Source organism: Onychostoma macrolepis, chromosome 16, assembly GCF_012432095.1.
Source record: "Onychostoma macrolepis isolate SWU-2019 chromosome 16, ASM1243209v1, whole genome shotgun sequence".
Taxonomy (NCBI): Eukaryota; Metazoa; Chordata; class Actinopteri; order Cypriniformes; family Cyprinidae; genus Onychostoma; species Onychostoma macrolepis.
Genome location: NC_081170.1, coordinates 34284709 through 34305089, shown reverse-complemented (window position 1 = coordinate 34305089; position 20381 = coordinate 34284709). Strand labels below are relative to the sequence as shown.

Sequence of the window (20381 nt, the reverse complement as noted above, 5' to 3'; positions counted from 1 at the left end):
AAGATTTCTATAGATTTATTTGATGTACCGGAGTACCTAGCCTAATTGAATGAATATGGCTACTAACATTTAAGTGACTGCGAGTATTTCATGTGATTTGGTTTGCCATTTGAATTTTACCTTATTACTTCAACTGTATTGTTAAAAAAAACAGTAGTAAAAACAAAAATACTACCGGTACAAATGAAATGGGGGCCAACTTCACAGAGGTCTTACAAAGCACATATTGATGCCTTATTCTGTATGATCTCACTCTAGGTCCTTAACCCTTAAATCCCATACCTAAACTTAACAACTACCTTACTCACTATTAATAAGCAGCAAATTAAGAGTTTGTTCAGGGAGAACTCTTAAGGGGAGACACTGCAGGTGAATAGGGTAAAAAAATGAACTAATAGTTACCGCCTTTACTTACCTAGTTGATTGATTACACTGATAATTGCAAACATTTTTTGTTTTACAAGTTTTCTAAAAAAAATTTATTTAAATATGCAAATGAGGCATTATTTAATGAAATATGCGCTAATTTGCAAACATTTCTAGTACATCTAAATACTGGAAAGTCAGTTTCAAAATTCTTTTATTTTTTTATTTATATTTTCACGTAGAAACAATTATTTTAAATTGTAATATTTCAAATTTTTACTGTATTTTTGATCAGCCTTGGTAAGCAGAAGAGACTTTCGAAAACAATTTAAAAAACGGTCACACTCTATTTTAAGGTCCAATTAACTACAACTTTTGCCTCAAACTACTAACTTTCTTCTTATTAATAGTTTGTAAGGTAGTTGTTAAGTTTAGGTATTGGGTAGGATTAGGGATTTAGAATATGATCATGCAGAATATGTGCTAATTAACTAATAAACAGCCAATATGTTAATTATTGACATGCTAATAAGCAACTAGTTAATAGAGAGAACTGGTCCCTATACTGAAGTGTTACCAAAAAATTGTACCAACCTCAAACTTTTGAACTTTTGCAGTGTTTTGCTATGAAATTGAAACTGTTGAAAAATGTTTTAGTAAATGTAAATATTGTTGTGTATTACTTTTTATTGTTTTTTTTTTATATTTATACAAATAATATATGAATTGTATTTTATTACTGTGTTTTACTGGATCATATTAAGCCACGTTTGTAAGGCTGATCTGAACATCATCTCAACACTGGCTGGAGAGCTTCTGAAACAGCAGCAAACAATAGAACTAAGTGCCATATCTCTTAGTCTTCACCGTTCACTGTGAGTTCACCTTTGACCTTTGGCTTGCAGGTGCATGTACTGAGGGAAGTGGCTGCCATGGCACAGGAGAAGCTGGGTATCTCCTGTGAGCTCATCGACCTACAGACCATTTTGCCTTGGGACACAGAGACGGTTTGCAAGGTATGGTGTGAACGCACACGTTCGCTGGGTTCTTTCAAACCAAAGGCATAGTTCAGACCAAAATTAAGAGGGTTATTCACTTTCTGTACAAAAGTATGACCACCTTTCGTGAAGAACAGGAGATTTTCAGAAGCTGCTCTTTTCTAAACAATGAAAGTGAAAGATTATTCAGGCTCTTGAGCTCTAAAACTTATCATTCCTATGTATAATTATATTCTATATAGGGAAATATAGTCAACTACTAATCAGTAAAATTCTTCTTCCTTTTCAGTTTGGTGTCTTTTCCCATTTTGTTAATGATTTTAGTATGCAGATGTTTTCAGACAGGTAAACTATCAGTTTTAGTACCATGTTTGAACCAGAAACGAACTGAGTGAACCAATTAGCGGAAAAGAATCATATATCCCAGTTTGCTTGAGGCTCTGGTTTACAGGTAATCTTCAGTTTCTTGCACAGACTGATTGTTTCGCTTTATAAGACCTCAATATTATCGTCAGGAGCCACAGATATTAATATTGTGTTCCCTGTACAACCCCAATTCCAGAGAAGTTGGGATGTTTTGTAAAATGCAATAAACTCAAGAATCTGTGATTTTGTTAATTCTCTTTAACTTTTATTTAATTGACAAAAGTACAAAGAAAAGGTTTACAAAGTTTTCACTGACCAACGTAAATTTTGATTTTGAAGGCTGCAACACACTCCAGAAAAGTTGGGAAAGAGGCATGTTTAACACTGTCTCACATCAACCGTCCTTTTAATTACGTTTCATTGTTTGGGAATTGAGGATACTAATTGTTTAAGTTCTGCAAGCAAAATTTTTGTCCAGTCTCGCTTGATACAAGACTTCAGAAGCTCAGCAGTCTGTGATCTTCGTTGTCTGATTCTCCTTTTCATGACTGGTCATACATTTTCAACAGGAGACAGATCTGGACTGCAGGCAGGCCAGTTTAACACATTCACTCTGTCTATGAAACCACGCTGTTGTGGCACATGCAAAATGAGAGCTGGCATTGTCTTGATATAATAACCATGGACTTCCCATGAAAGACATCATCTCGATGGCAGTATACGTCTCTGTACAATCCCAGTATATGCCTCCATGCCAATGGTACCTTCGCACATATGCCAGTCACCCACGCTGTTATCTCTGCTGCACCCCCATACCATGAGAGATGTTTGCTATTGCTTCTGTCACTGATTAAAGTCTGGATGGTCCCTTTGGTCTTTGGGACTGAGAACTCGAAATTCATTTTTCCCGGAAACAAGTTGAAATGTGGACTCATCTGAGTACAGCACACATTTCCACTGTCTTCTTGACTATCTGAGATGAACTCTGTCCCAGAGAACCCGGCAGCATCGCTGCATAGAATTGATGTATAGCTTTCTCCTGTAACAGAGATTCAAGTTGCATTTCTTGATCCAGCAGCAGACTGTGGTAAATGACAGTAGTTTTCTGAAGTACTCCTGAGCCCATGTGGCTATATTTAACACCACAGCATGACGGTTTCTTATGCAATGCCATCTGAGGGCTCAAAGGTCAAGCACATTCAACTGAGCTTTCCTGCCTTGCCCTACATGCCCTACTGTGATTTCTCTAGATTCCCTGAATCTTTTCACAATATTATGTATGGTACTTAGTGACCTAAATTCTTTGCAATTTTGTATTGCGAAATGTGATTTTTGATTTGTTTGAAACTTCTCTGAGACTGAGATGTTCATTTTATACCCAAACATGATACCTTGACCTATTTACCAATTCACCTGCTTACTGTGAGCTGTTTCAAAACAGTTTAACTTGGATATTCTATAACCTTTTCACTTTTATTTTGCCTCGGTCCCAACTTTTTGGTGTGTTGCAGCTGTCAAAAACAAAATTTGTTCATACTCATAAAATACATTTACGTTGGTCAGTAAAAACCTTGGAAATCTTTTGTGTACTTTTGTCAGTTAAATAAAAGTTAAAGAGAATGAACAAATCACAGATTCTTGATTCTATTGCATTTTACAAAACATCCCAGCTTCTCTGGAATTGGGCTTGTATATGCTTTATTTGACTCTCAAAGTGCCAGTAGCTGCCGACATGACTTCTTATAAGTTGCCATGTAAGGGCGTGTTCACACTTGGCATCTTTTTTGACTAGAAAAAGTAAAATAACTTTTTTAGTAAAATAAAAAGCTAGCAGCGTTTTGGTTACAAATAGCAGCCCAGGGCGTCTTTTTGCTATAACAACAGCTGCAACGGTAGCTATAGCGCTGTGTGCTGCAGAAATGTCGGCTTTTGAAGTTAACGGGGAGGGTGTCGGTTCACAACGACGTTTGTGGGAGCGCGACATTATACGGGGAAGGAAACTGTATGGTGCTTCCACCAATTTAGTCCAGGTTAACTCCTTGTGCTCCGAAACTAGTACAACCTGTCTACCGGCTATCTTCTCCTTTTTTCTTGTTGTTATGGAAACGATTCGCCACTCGCTTGTCATTGGTCAGCTGTCAAAAAGGCGCTTGACGTAGGGTGTTTTTTCCAGAAGAGTTGAACTTTTTTCAACTTGAAAAGACGCTCTGAGCTGCAAAAAAAGACGCCGGCGGTGGCGTTTTAAAAAGCGCTCAGGACTTTTTTGAAAACACGGTTTACTCCATAGGATTATAATGTAAAAAAGACGCCGGCAGCTTCAAAAAAGACGCCAAGTGTGAACACGGCTTAATGTGCTTTTCACCTTATGGTTATTTCCCCAATAGAGCTGGCGATACAGACGGTAATTGTAGTGACTGGAGCAGTGTAATAGAGTAGCAGGTCTTACTGAGTCTTTGCTGTAGCTGATTGCTTTGGCAGCGTGATCAGGGAGGAGATGCAGATTCTCATGGGTTGTTTGTTGGAAAGCAGCTTCTTAAATAAACATGAAAGCCATTAAACTGCCCGCATGAAACTCAATAGTGTGTTTACAGTAGAGCAGTACACAGTGTTCACCGGACTGCTGGGAAACCACGTGCTAGAATTTCACCCTTGAAATGATATTTTTGACTTTTCTCCATCAACTTGTACCTTATCTCCTATATTTGCTCCACACATGTGCGTCTGCGGTTACAATGTTTGGAAATGTAATATATGAATGTCTGTTAGATTCACAATATCAATCTGAGTGGTTCTCTCAAATAGAATAGAATAGAATAGCTTTTTATTGTCATTGTACAGCTGTACAATGAAATTTTTGCTCTCACATTGAAAGTACACACATACGTGTACTTCACTTTTCTTCATTTTCAACTGGTATTTTTGTGGTTTTTATTGAATGCATGAACTACATGTGTAGATCATCACATTAACTATAGACATGATCTGCTAACAACAAACAAATGCGAAGTCACAAAATACTGATCTTATTTCGAACTGTGCCGACTTTGTTGTTTGTCTGCTTTTTGATATATTTCAAATAAATACAATTTGGTTTGCTAATCTAATGCAGTGATATTCATATGTGGCTTAACATTTGCGTCCAAATGCAAATTTGCATTTGTGCCATTATTTGGTAGCAGCGTAGAGTAACTTTGTAATTAAGCAATTTGCCCCGAAGTGGAACAACTGAAACAATTGAGGAATATGGTTGTTTGTTCATGACCCAAGAAAATCCAGTTGTGTTCTATTAACGTCTATAAAGTCAGTATAAAAGTGCAGAGCAGAAACATTTTGAATCCAGATGTGCATGGAGCTTCACTGAACGAAGCAAACAAACATGCAGATCTCTGAATGCTTAGTGAGTTGTTTGTTGTTGTTGTGGGACCAAAAGATGAACACATTGACCATTCCAGTAAATAACAGGAGACATAAAACTCAGACCAGCATTTGAAGATTGATGAGAACTTTAAAATGCACTTATAAAAGGAAAAAGGCACAAAACAAAGCTTGTTTTGTACTGTGTTTATTCATTTGCCATGTATATATGTGTGCGTGATGTGTCTGTGAACAGCATAAAAAAAAGAAAAACTTTGTTTAAAAAAAGCAAAAAAACAAAGAGAAAAAAAAGCAGTTTAAAAGCAATTTTTTTTTTTTGGTTTGTTTTCTATTTTTTTTCTCTAGTTTTGTTATACCAGCTTAAATGCATTTAGTCTTGCGTGCTTTGTCATCTGTGGGGAAAAAAGGAGTCTTTTTTTCCCCCCATGTCAAGATTGTCAGTAATATGAGGTCATATTCAGAAACCATTGAGACCGAAACTAAATCGTGTTGAAACAGGAAGTCAAGTAAACAGAAGAGAGTGACAAAATAACGGTCCACATAACATAAACTTGACGATAAAATCGTTAGGCTATTGTTAGCCTATACATATCTATATCTAGTACTTTTACTAACTGTGCTATAAAGTTTTCTCACCGGTGAAGGACACAGTATGTAGCCCAGCGGTTCCCAGTTCGCTTTCAGTGCTATCAGGCTATAGTTAGCATTTTCCAAGATCTCCTACTGCACCTTTAACTTTGAGCCCCACTTTTAAAGCCCCAGCTGACCAGAAGAGCGTCGATGCTAAGACAGAGATTTTCACAAATATGACTCCTGAAGGACAGACGCAGGTGCTCTCGCTCAGTCGATCTCTCTCTCTCTCATTCGCTGTCTGTTTAGGCTTGTTAAGTGCAAATCTACTGAGCCTCTGTACAGATCAGCATGGTGTAAAACGAGAAGGGCATAACCATATACGAAAAAAGAAAACACGCAAATATCGCGGTTGTTGCATTCGTATTGCGATATTGCGGATATCGCGACAACCCTATTGGCGTCTTTGTTTTGGAGTCCTCATCACTATCATTATAGTCTTCAGTGTCACATGATTCTTCAGAAATCATTCTAATATGCTGATTTGCTGCTCAAGGAACATTTCTAATTATTAAACATTTCTGATTAAGAAACATTATCATTGTTGTAATAAATGTTGTAAACCGTTATGCTGCACAATATTTTATTTTTAATTTTTTGGAAACTGATGCATCTTATTTTTCAGGATCCTTTGAATAGAAAGTTCAAAAGAACAGCATTTATTTGAAATGGAAATCTTTTGTAACATTATTCATGTCTTTACTCTCACTTTTGATCGACTTAATGCATCGTTGCTGAATAAAGCTGCAAAAGAATCTAACAGACCCCAAACTTTTGAACCGTTGTGTATATGATACCCATCAACACCACTAGATGTCCTAATATGTTTCAGCTTTAAGTTTAGGACTCTTCACAAGCTTTAGAAATCACTGGAAGAGTCAAGAGCCTTTGGAATCACTATTGGATTGTGATTTATGTGTTACACTGTGATTTATTGATCGATAAATATTGTTTGGATGAATAAGAATAAATACTTGGGCCTCGTTTCAACCCTGAAATCACTGAGCACAAAACAGCTGTGTGACATGACAGATGCAGCCAATCGTATGTGATGTTCAATATACAGCTGTTTGAAGTGTGATTTCAGACCAATCAGATTTCACGGTGGGTGGAGCTATCCAGCATGATGCAGTAGAAATAGAGACCAAACGAGAGACATGGATGCAACTAGTTTGAACAAAACCTTTATAATGAAGAGAGCTTACCAGTTTATGCCTGGTATAATTGTTATAATTCATGTCACAGTGCAAAAAAATGCATTGCCTGAAATAGGTTTCCTTTTCTTTGTGCAAAACTAATATGAACTGTGGGTAAATGTGTGGATTTGGTTTGTTTTCTTGAAGTATTTGCTGTGATAACGAAGCATTGAGATGATAAAGTGGTAAGTGTGAGGTTTCTGTCTTGAGAATAGATATCAGTTTTAATTTCATCATGAAGTTCTCAACCAGAGAGCAGCTCCATAAATCCATCACTTTCTAAATGCTATTTTAAAAATGGAAATTGTAGCTTATTTCTTCCATGGTCCCAGTTTTCTTCCTCCGTGTGCCCCGTTCTGTCGAAGTTGAATATCGTCTGCGTCTGCTGGACTCCTGCGTGCAGATGAGCGACGTAAAGAGGGCTCACAAACTGTATGCTGTTTGAAGTTTTACTGACGGCTCATACTTGATGATGTATGTCATCTCAGAAAGTGTCATTTCAGTTTGCCGGAAGTCAAGACTGGGTTGCAGCAGTCCTTAAGGTCTCGTGTAAGTCTCACAGACCACTTCCTAAACTTATTGTACAATGAATTTATTTTGATTGCAAATGTTTTTTTTTTTTTGAAAAATCATTATAGAGAGCAATTTCTAGGCAGTGAAAAAGTTATTTTACTATGTTTTTAATGGAAATCCATATATTTAGGCCTAAGTTTAGGATTTATGTATTTGAATTGCATATACAATTTCCATCCATTTGGATTACACACATAAACAAACTAATAGACATAATGTGATAAATAAACGATTAAAAAACATGACATAGTTTAACTATTTGCATCTACTGTAAAAGTGATTTTTGTAAAAGTTGTAATTAAACAGATTTTATCTATCTATCTAATGTATTTCTACTTAATGTCACTTTTAATTCAGTTTGTGGCTTGTCATTTCTTTGTAATCTTTTTTTTTTAATTCGCAATTTCTGTGTGAAAATTGTTTCACTACCATTTTTTTCAGTGTTGCTTAGTATTGCATAAATCTGTTAATTGTGAAAACAAATACATTTTATCAGTTAAAATTATGAATATGGTTATATGAATATGGCTAGCTATGAAACGAGTGATATTCAGTTTGCTAAAATGTATGACTGACAAATATGCATCACATTACATTTATTAGTTTAAGTTAAAACTGTGTAATCCAGGCCAATGTAAATTGTATTTAGGCCTCATTATTTTTCGAGTGTATCAAACAGCCAGTGAAATACAATTGGCTGCGTGTGTCTCATACATATTCATCACGGCTCTTGTCTGTGGTCATTAAAGCAACACGTATCTAGAACATGTTGTTTTCGGTTTCCTGTTACTTTCTCTGGACGATCTGCAGAACTGCTAATCAGCAACTATGAGATCTATATTTACGCGTGCTGCTAGTTGACACAGGGAATCGGCTGAAAGTGCAGTTAAACTGAAAGCTGTGTGTGTTTTTATTCCTTTCTGGGGTCTGGAACCATTCAGTAAATGTAATAGACGTTCATTTAAAGGATAAACAAAATGGCCAGTTTGCCCCTGCCAGACCAGCAGCTTAGATGATATAATGTGGAAAGTGTTTTTTCCTTCCGTTCGTTCAAATTTAGGCGGCCGGGACATGTTTTGAAAATATCATAATGTGTGTCCTATGGTGAGCACAAATGGTTACAATAGTTAAATTATTATGAGTTTCCTTCTTGGCCATAAAGGGTTAGATTCACATTCACCTTCATGATGTTTCAAGCCTACAAAGATTCAAATGTGAAAATCTTCATGCGGCCTTTTATATAATGACAGACAGATACATAATCATGTCTGTCAAGCTCCAAAAATGGCAATCAATCAATCAATACATACATACATTAAGCACCACGGCAGTAGTCCATATGATTCATGCTCTGTATTCCTATCTTATTGTCTTCTGTAGTCATACAATTGCTGCGTGTGAAGAACAAATTTAAGTCATTAGTTGCAGATAATTTTGCTTTTCACTAAATTTCTGAAATGCATGTGTATTCAGATTCACGGTCAAGGCAGTTTTGACATCATTTGACTCTAGACATTTGAATGGAGAATTGAGAAATACATTTCAGAGCATTGGTGGAGGGGAAGAGTTTGTATTTTCATTATGAATAAATTAGACCTGAAATATAATGCAGAAGTTGTATGGACATACCTAACTAACTATAGATGCATGCATACATGCATACTTTAGCAATGATAAATATTCAGTTGATCAAAAATAACCGTTAAGATATTTGTCAAACAAGATTTCTATTTCAAATAAATGCTGTTCTTTTAAAATGAGAGAATCCTGAATAATGAAAGTCACAGTTTGCACAAAAATATTCAGCAGCACAACTGTTTCCAACATTGATAATAAGAAGAAATGTTTCTTGAGCAGCAAATCAGCATATTAGAATGATTTCTGAAGATGACGTGACACTGAAGACTGCAGTAATGATGCTGAAAATACAGATTTGATCATAGGAATAAATACATTTGTTACCATTGTAATAAAGTTTCATGTTAACGGTAGTGCATAATATGGATATTTCATGGACATTTGGCGAACCCTTGACATGGCAGGTCTTGGAACAGCACAGATTCACTTTCATTTTACGTTCAGCCCTATAAATCATAAGTACCTGTCTGAGAAGTCCAGTGGTGCCCTACACTTGGATGAGGTGGTGTTTCTCTGGCAGGTCAGTTACAGGCACTCAGTGTTGCCCAGGTCTCAGGCTTCAGTCCAGATTCAGATGCATGTTCTTTTGTCTGGATTCCTAGTGTGTGACCCAGTCTGCGGTCCACTCTTCTTCACAAGCTGCGATTGGAGATGGCACTTCCCTACATGTGCGAAGGCCAGTGGTCAGCAGACCTTGGAAAGGCCGAATCCTCATTACAATGGGAGTCTTGTTTCCATATGGGTTCAGCTCTGTATTTAAAGGATATTTTGATTTGCTCCGCTCTCTGGCCGTCTCGGCAGCACAGCTGATGTTCCAAAGCAAACGGCTCTGCCTCGTCTGGTTAACATGATCAAGATGTGCCCTGAGGCCTGCTGTTTCCTGCTCTTGCATTTGCACCTAGTTAAATGCATGTTGAGATATACTGTGTGTTTGCGTAGTGTTGCTGAATGTTACTTTTAATGTGAAGGTTTGAGTTCCTGGAGCTCCTTGGCCTCAACGGTGGTCCTGAACATCTACTTTTCTCATTTTTTCCAAAATTACAAATTTAGCGAAGATGCTGAGGCAACACAAACGAATGTTATGCATATGAACTGAGTGCAGATTGTCCACAGAACTAGACCTAATGTGGTTTGATCGTTGTCCGTGTTTTAAACGCACATGAATTCTCAAGCCATGCGTCACAAATGACCAGCCAAACCTGAATGAAGAGTCACCATTTTATTTTTCTGCACCATTCTGTGCTTTTTCAACTCTGAAACTGGTTTCATCAAAGAGACCTTAAAGGCATATATGGTGTGAATTAAAAGTGGAATGAGAGTCTGACTAAAATGGACCACAATTTGATCTCCGTTCTCTTTCAAATTCAAGCACAATGTGAATGCAAAGTGAACTGCATTCTCTTAAGACTTCTGTTGTAGTTTCCCTGTTTAATTTACTAAGAATATTATTTTCTTTTTCTCTGCATCCTCAAAAGTGCTCTCCTTTGGTAAAATAGACCAAAAATATTTATGGCTCTTGCAACAAACTGATTTTTGTCCACCAAATGCTCTTTAGAGTGAGAATGTAATATGAGCCTATTAGCCACCTGATATTAAGTACCCCCCCCCCAAAAAAAAGGGATGAAGTCATTGTATTAAATGAGAAACATAGTTTTAAAAAAAATTTAATTCAAGGTAGAATTTATTACAAATTTTATGGCCACAGTGTGCATTTACACTGGAATTAGAATTGCATAAAAAAATGCTAAGAGAGAAATGTTTTAAATAGCCATTGATGTTTTTTTTTTTAATTAATATTGAACTATGAAATGGGGTGGGTTTTGTTAAATAAGTAAATTTTAATGTGTGGGTTTTTTTTTTTTTTTTTTTTTTTTACCACAATTAATGTTAAATTGACAGCACTAATTAAGACATGTTTATGTAGATGTTTTAGTGTGTATTTGACCATTTAAGCACAAAAAGCTACATTTAGCCTGAAAACAGAAACCAAAAATAGTTTCAACTAAATGTTTAATAATCAAACACACTATTAACTCAAAAAATAAGTTGTATATAAGCATTCAAATTATGCATAAGGTTTTATATCAACTTTTTAATGCAAAAAAAAAACAAACAAACAAGCAAACAAACAAAAAAAACAACCTGAATTCAGTACTCAAACATTGTTTGACAACTGTTTTTTGTGCCCTCACCAAATTTTCATTGTCTGATTGTGCTTATAAAAACAAAAATATTATTTTGCATACATTTAGAAAACATGCTAAGTTGACTTATTTGTTTTTCTTAAAAGCAATGCTACAGCTAATTATTCTGCTTTGAAATGTGCGTTCCATGCTCTATGACCACAGGCATATTAAAACATGGGTAAATCCACCCATCAACTTGCAGTGTGTAAGGCTCGTCACCTTCCATCGTCAGTTGTGCTTATTCTGTTGCGTGTCCTCAATCTGGCAACCTGTGTGAGCGTCCAGTCTGAGGAATAGGTGGTGGAAGAAGCAACTCTCTCCAATATTTTGAATTTGGACTGTAGTTCCCATTTCAACCACTAGCTGTCAATATTGCATTTTGCACCTTTAAGCTGACAAGGCTTAAAAATTTATGCAAATGATAAACCTTGTTGATGCCGCAGCACTTTAACGTCACACAAGCATAACTGCCAAAGCATCGGCACGCGTGTTCCCAAGAAACAAACCCAGAACCTTGGTGTTGCTAGACAGTTGCAAGAATGCTTCTGCAGTTTATTAATTACGCAAGGTCATATCATGAATTCACTATGAAAATAGTATAATATAATGCAAGGCAGTTAATAAAACACCATTCCTGTTTCCACCTTTCACAAACGCTCGCATTCAAAAGCGCAGAACGAGAAGTGTTAAAGGGGTCATTGGAAAATTCACTTTTCAAGTTGTTTGAACATAAATGTGACCCTGGACCACAAAACCAGTCTTAAGTCGCTGGGGTCTATTTGTAGCAATAGCCAAAAATACATTGCATGGGTCAAAATTATCGATTTTTCTTTTATGCCAAGAATCATTTAGGATATTAAGTAAAGATCATGTTCCATGAAGAGATTTTGTAAATTTCCTACTGTAAATATATCAAAACCTAATTTTTGATTAGTAATATGTATTGCTAAGAACTTCATTTGAAAACTTTAAAGGCGATTTTCTCAATATTTAGATTTTTTTGCACCCTCAGATTCCAGAATTTCAAATAGTTGTATCTCAGCCAAATATAGCTCAAAACATTGACCCTTATGACTGGTTTTGCAGTCCAGGGTCACAAATGTGTGTTGGAAGTATGTGTACACATCCATCCTATAATGATAAAAATCCACCCAGTGGTAAAATCCCCATTTTAAAATCTCGTTTCTCAAATCAGGCTGTTCTGAGATTCCTGTCAGAATGACATAGTTCTGTACAGGCCCCTCCCACGATAGTTGACTGACAAGACCGTCTTACCTTAGACCCGCCCTGAGTGAGCTGTAAACAGTCCGACCGCTATTGTGTTGACTCCGGTGCAGGGGAAGACAAGATGTCTCCGATTAAGCAATTGAGGTGTTTTGTTGTTGGATGTAATAATGAATATAGCAGTCGTCATTTACTCCCAGAGGATTAACGTTACTTTCGTTTTGAAGTGAATGCACCGATCCCGATCTGCCTAAATGCGTCTGTGTTCGCACGAATCATTCGTGATCCAACTTCATCTACAGAAGAAGTGAGTATAAGGGTTTTTTATGGATCTTTGCAAATCGCCTTTCCTAATAAGGTGCTAGTTAGCCAGTTCCGCGGCTAAAGTAAACTGCATAGATATGTATGTCTGTGGTAAACAGTACTGCTCGCCACCCCACGGAAGAGAGGGGCGGGGTCAGCAGAGTCATTAGCATTTAAAGCAACATGGATTAAAAAACAGCTTGCTGAAAACAGAGCTGATTTTGACAGGGGTAAAAAGGTGTTTTTTACACTACCATTGAGTAATTTTAACCAAAGTATGTTATAGGCTTTTAATTAAGACCCTAAAGAATCATATCAACTTGAGGAAAATAGGCATCCGATGACCTCTTTAAGCTGTCTGTCTGTGGAGGGTTTTGTGCAGTGTTTGTGTTGGTTCTGCTGTTTAAAGACTCTGTTTGGAGCACAACTGTCCCCTTTGCTTCAGAGAATGAGTTTCCTGATGGAGGCTACTTGACGAGATAATGCTGTTCCTCTGAGGTCATGCATCATCTGCTCTCTCTGACCTGAGGCCCGTTGAGCCGCACCGATACCTGATGGATCCGCACACAGATGAATAGAGGAGTGACCCGGCTGATCTTAATGGGATTGTTTGCTCTGTAAAGTGAGACGGCGCATGCGTGCCATGGAATTCCGGAGTGTATTCCATGTGGAGACAGAGCGCTGTTGGCTGAACCTGTTGAACCCCACAACGAAAGTGCACGTCATTACATGTCTCATTTCACAGCAAACACGGGCTTGACAGTGTTGGTGCAATGACTCTCTAAAGATAATGAATCAGCTTGTATGCGCCATGTTTTTGACTTTGGATGTGGAATTGCGTGCTTGTGTGCTCGACGTGGTGTGATGATTACTGGAAGAGTGTTGGAGCCCGAACCTGACTTGCTTTCATCTGCTGGAGAGAAACACTCCAGATGAATCAGTCGGCCTCATTTGCTAAGTGCCACGCTCTCCAATGCTGATCCAATTCAAAAACCTCATGGTTCAGACCGGTGTGTTTGTCTGAAAGCCGGATGGATGTTTTGTATCAATTATTTATTCATTTAGATGCAGCTGTACAACCCAAAGCAGCGCTTCTCGTAAAATTCAAAGGGTTTGTTCACCAAAAACCAATGACATTTCTCTCATTTAATCATTTGGTTCCTTGCGTCTTTTTACCTGGTTAATAATCACTACTAAGATGTGTTTTTCTTACACCGAAACACAAAGTTTTCATTTAGCCGAAAACAGAAAACAAAATAGTTGATTATTTATTTAATAATCAACACTCAAAATTAAAAACTGAGATGTATATAAGCATGTAAATTGTGTGTGTTATCAAAATTTTTAATGATGTAATTGCTTCTACACCAGTACGTTGTTGAAATATAAACATTTAAACTGTGGCTGTAATAAAGCATGTTTTCATGACAGATTTATTCAAACATGCATTAAATAATGAAGACTGTAGGGTAAATAAAATAATAATGATTGTGTAATATAGTGGAGTTTAACATTGTTTATAAGCATCTTTGAAATCAAGAAATTTTTGGTCAATGATTTCAGCCATCCGAAACGTATAATTGGCGCTGCTCTGATGGCACGTTTTGAGATTTCTCTAGTTGTCAAAATTCACGTGCCTCACTACACAATGAATGTTCATGCTGCTCTTTTCCATAAGGTGAAAGAAAAGTGGATGGATGCTGCTCAAAACATGACAAGTGCCATAAAAGCAGTTGACATGATTCATGCACTATATAGTCCAATTCATATGTTGTCTTTGTGTGAGAAAGGGACCCTCATTTAAGCTAAAAATCCTCCCTTTCACTGTAACTTTCAAATCTATGGAAGCCCATTTCTGTCATAAGAATAAGAAGTCATGCTTTGGATAGTCAACTGCATTTTTAATTTAATAATTATTACTTTTTATGTCATGATTAGACTTTTTATGTCATGATTAGACTTTTTATGTCATAATTAGACATTTTATCTAATAATTAGGACGTTTATGTCATTATGATTTACCCGAAAAGGTTTTTCTTTTTTCCCCTCATGTGATAGAAATGGTATTTCATGCAAATTTAATTTTCATTCATCAGCATATTTCAATTTTGGGTTATTTTTTTCTTATTAATAAATGATGACTTGTAATTTGGGGATTTTCTGAATTTACGAAATGTAGGTCTGAAGCCTGCAGATCCTCTTTATTATAGGGTAGCCTAACTTTTGGTATTACTTAGTTATTTTGGATTTCCCCTATTAGAACATCTGATCTAGCCAGTCGGGATGGAAAACTGAAGACATGTTCTGCCAAGACTGCCTTGTTATGCAACCAGAAAGTGGCCCAGTATATTTCAGCAGCTTCCAGTGTAATTTAGTGGTGCCACTTAGCTTGAACTCACCGTGTCTGTTGAAGTTATGATGGACATGTGAACAGGTTAATGACTCTCTGATCCCATCAGGCTCTGAAGCCATTTTCAGTGGACTGCTGAACTCGTCCTTTTCAGTCCCGCTTCATTCTGCTGTCATGTAAGGCTTTGCACAGTTATCTAATACTCTGCAGACCTTGATCTTTCAAGATGAGTTCATTAAGCTCGGAAATCATACTGTAATGTTCAGAACTTTCTGCAGTCTAAAAAGAGCATTTGCTGAAACTGCAGGAACGACTTGGATGGATGGACAGACAGATGGATGCGTTATTACTAGGCACGTGCAGAGGGGGGTGCGGTGGGTGCTTGAGCACCTGCCCCCTTTCCCCTTGATTTCCCCAAAGTGCCCTTTTGTCAAGGCAATATTATTATAATTTTTTTTGTAATTAAATGCCCTTTTGTGAAGGCCTGCCCAATCTAACTATTAATAAAATTAATTAATAATAATTTAGCCGTAAATAAAATTATCCACATGATGACCTTTCACCTGACGATCTCATCCGGGACGATCCCTCACGTTCAGACACCTTTGAAGTTACCTTAGTAATTTAGGGCACTACCAGGATGCCTTCAATAACGTCTGCGGCTGCCGGTAAGTGGAGTTCTCAGCGGAGCAGTGTGCTTGTAAACTTATATTATTGAATTATTATTATTTTACGAGAACGGCGTGAAGAGATCATGCACAGCTGTTGTTTATATTGCTGTGTGTAGCCTGTGGAAGCAAGTTTAGCTGCAGCAAGGGATTACAATGTTTTTGTTTTCCTAATGACAATTTTATGATTGGTTTATAAAGGCTACTACGAACACCTTTTTCCCATTTTTATCACAGAATAATTCAGGAAATATATTTTATAGTTTCTATACTAAATGATATGTCAATCAGTACTGCATTTTTCATATAGTTTATTTATTAATTACCTGGAGATAACTTGAAAAACACACACAAACCATATATTTTAGCAATTGTGTGTTTATCGTTTCTTCTTTTTATTCAGCTCAGCTACAGCGATAGTAGTGATGGGTCGTTCTTGAATGATTCGTTCTTTTTGAACGAATCTTGAATGTGACTCGGGAAGAACGAGTCGTCTCAGGGAGTGATTCGTTCAGTCGCGCATGCGCAACATCCTATAGGTTCTGCACTGAATTAGTTCACCTGTTTCGAGTCTTCGGGTTTGTCGTTCGTTCATCATGTGACAGCCTCATAAGCTAAACCTATTCAGTCTGAGGGAAAAATACTTAAACTAAAGAGTTGGTTATTATTATTATTATTACCTTTTGTTACCACATTCAGTGTTATGGGAAAGAATCATGACAGAAATTCACATTATAAACTGTAATTAAAAAGCTACAATTTGAGACCAGAAACGCATCACGTGACTGTAAGAGATAATAATAATAATAACAATGCACCCGTTTGTAAGGAAGCTTGTAAATTAACTAATTTATCTGTCCAATGCTGTCACGTCACGTGACAAAAGAACAAAAGACTCGAGGTGAACTAATCAATTCTCTTTCCGGCTCTGACTGCATAGGTTAGTGTATGAGGCTGTCACGTGATGAACGAACATCTCAAACCCAAAGACTTGTCAGATAAGAGGTTAGGTGAGCTAATAATAGAAGACCCAGGTAAACAATGAATTAATCTTTTCTGTTTCTTATAGCATTAGTTTTGTATTGTTTGTAGTGTGATTAACGTTTGCATAAGTAGTAGATGTGTTACGGAAGTAGCACGTAACATTTTAATGATATTTTGCTAAAATGAATGAAATGACTCGAAAAAAATATTCGTTCATTTTGCTGAACGAGACTCAAAGTTCCGAGTCAGTAAAATGATCCGAACTTCCCATCACTAAGCGATAGCCGTGTGCGTTTGTCCATATTAGGGATTTCCTGCACGTCATAAGTTTCTGCACGAGAGCGCCCTCTGGCTTCGAGTATGAATGAAACATGCACTGCACGAGTGTTCAGATCTCCTGATATTCACATCTCCTCATTTTGGATACGAATAAAACTCAGGTCATGTCTCTTTTAATTTAAATCTAGAAACCTCTGTGAAAACACTTCCTCGAGCTCAAATAAAATGCGGGGGACCAATTTATATTTGATTAAAATTAATATTACATATTAAAAATGCAGCTAACGTAGTTCTACACACAGCAATATAAACAAAGGTGCTTATTCTCTTTCATTCTTGCTGTTTAATTGGGAAAAATTTTAAGCGTGTCGAGGTATCTTGTCTTTTTTTTGTTATCTGTCTAAAAACTATTCATACTTTGAACTATTATTGTATTATTGAACTATTATTGAACTATTAACTATTAATGTCTTTAACATTTAAGCTTAAAATGGTCTTTTCTGTTTTGTTTCTTTTTCAAACCTGCGTCATGGCATTTGCTTCTGTATCAATATAGAAGCATCTATTTCGATAAACATATCAGCAAGGAGCACAGCCCTATTAAAAGGCGTGTTCCATGTGCCCCTTTTATACTTTGAGCACCTGCCCCTCCAAAGGTCTCTGCACGGCCCTGAGTATGACCGTCCATATATCTATGTCCACAACCCATGTTCGATGTTCAATGATTTCAACATAAATGAATCCAAAAGAGAACCTTGACTGTCATTTATAAGTGAAGCAACTCACATATGTGAAAAGTGGACAGGCTGAGAGTTTCACAGAATCTACACAGGTAGATTCATTTTTATTTTTATTTTTAGATTCACAGCATTGTTTTAACCACTGTGTGTTTGAAACTGAACTAACCACTGAAATGTTTAAAATATATTCATTTTAACAAATCAATATCATTTCTTAAATCCCAAGGTCGAGCTTTTAGTCTTATCAGTCTAGTCAGTTGATGCGTGAATAAAACTTCACTAGACATTATATACACACTTTTATTTATATATATATATACGTATATTTTGTTGCTTTCAATAAGAAGCAAAGTCTCATCTTTCAAATTCTCTCCATTTTATCAGGAAACTCAATCAATAAATGCTGTTTTTCTAATCAAATATAGAAGTTAATCTAAAACTTCCTTGTATGCAATTTACATGTTGGTATACAATTTCTTTTTCTTTTTTTTTTCTTCTTTTTTTTTTTTTTTTTTGAGTGTTTATACAACCCGAATTCCGGAAATGTTGGGACGTTTTTTTAAATGTTAATAAAATGAAAACTAAGACTTTCAAATCACATGAGCGAATATTTTATTCACAATAGAACATAGAGAACATAACAAATGTTTAAACTGAGAAATTTTACACTTTTATTCACTAAATGAGCTCATTTCAAATTTGATGCCTGTTACAGGTCTCAAAAAGTTGGCACAGGGGCAACAAAGTGCTGAAAAAGCAAGAAATTTTGAAAAGATTCAGCTGGGAGAACATCTAGCAACTAATTAAGTTAATTGACATCAGGTCTGTAACATGATTAGCTATAAAAGGGTTGTCTTAGAGAGGCAGAGTCTCTCAGAAGTAAAGATGGGCAGAGGCTCTCCAATCTGTGAAAGAGTGTGGAAAAAGATTGTGGAATACTTTATAAACAACGTTCCTCAGCATCAAATTGCAAAGGCTTTGCAAATCTCATCATCTACAGTGTATAACATCAAAAGATTCAGAGAAACTGAAGAAATCTCTGTACGTAAGGGACAAGGCCGAAGACCTTTGTTGGATGCCCGTGGTCTTCGGGCCCTCAGACGACACTGCATCACTCATCGGCATGATTCTGTCATTGACATTACTAAATGGGCTCAGGAATACTTCCAGAAACCACTGTCGGTAAACACAATCCGCCGTGCCATCTGCAGATGCCAACTAAAGCTCTATCATGCATAAAGGAAGCCATATGTGAACATGGTCCAGAAGTGCCCTCGTGACCTGTGGGCCAAGGCTCATTTAAAATGGACTGTTTCAAAGTGGAAAAGTGTTCTATGGTCAGACGAGATCAAATTTGACATTCTTGTTGGAAATCACAGATGCCGTGTCCTCTGGGGTAAAGAGGAGGGAGACATTCCAGCGTGTCATCAGTGTTCAGTTCAAAAGCCAGCATCTCTGATGTAATGGTGGTGCATAAGTGCATACGGTATGGGCAGCTTGCATGTTTTGGAAGGCACTATGAATGCTGAAAGGTGTATATAAAGGTTTTAGAGCAACATATGCTCCCCTCCAGATGACGTGTATTTCAGCAGGACAATGCAAAACCACATACTGCAGCTATTACAACAGCATGGCTTCATAGTAGAAGAGTCCGGGTGCTGAATTGGCCTGCCTGCAGTCCAGATCTTTCACCTACAGAGAACATTTGGCACATCATTAAATGAAAAATAAGTCAAAGACAACCACAAACTCTTCAGCAGCTGGAAACCTATGTCAGGTAAGAATGGGTCCAAATTCCAACACCGAAACTCATAACCTCGATGGGCAGACGTCTTCAAACTGTTTTGAAAAGAACAGATACACCATGGTAAACATGCCCCCGTCCCAACTATTTTGAGACCTGTAGCAGGCATCAAATTTGAAATGAGCTCATTTTGTGCATAAAATTGTAAAATTTCTCAGTTTAAACACACGTTATCTGTTCTGTTGTGAATAAAATATTGGCTCATGTGATTTGAAATGATTTAGTTTTCATTTTATTCAAATTTAAAAAACGTTCCAACATATCCGGAATTCGGTTGTATCTATAAATAAATAGATATGTGATGTTAATTGTAACCTTTAATATTATAGTAATGTGTAGTAAAATGGCTCCCTATATAATTTACAGCAGATAGATTTGTTATCCTTAAGAACATTTAAATCATAATTGAATTTATCTATAAGACAGACAGTTTGTTCAGTAAACCACTATTTAATCAAAAAGAAAAACAGATGCAGTTTCGTTTAGGTCTATTTTTTCTCCTCTGCTGTACTGAAAACATACCGAACCGTGACTTCAGAACCGTCATTCTGTGCACAATTACACCCCTAATGTTCTCTGTAAAACTGTCCAATAATTTGGCAGTTCCTTGTAGCGCTGTGCTTCACAGGGCTAAGGACTGTTTGATGACAACCACAGCACGAGAATATTGTTGGCAGGTTGTGTTTGTAAGTCTCTGGGAA

The 20381-nt window shown here is 36.8% G+C and overlaps 1 protein-coding gene across 1 annotated transcript in view; it reads left to right on the top strand.

Moving 5' to 3' along the window:
* bckdhb (branched chain keto acid dehydrogenase E1 subunit beta) overlaps positions 1 to 20381 on the top strand; it is an 85836-nt gene that overhangs the window by 29031 nt on the left and 36424 nt on the right. The window contains exon 8 of the mRNA XM_058747533.1: positions 1272 to 1382. Coding sequence (XP_058603516.1) covers positions 1272 to 1382 — 111 coding nt within the window. The remainder of the gene's footprint in view (positions 1 to 1271; positions 1383 to 20381) is intronic.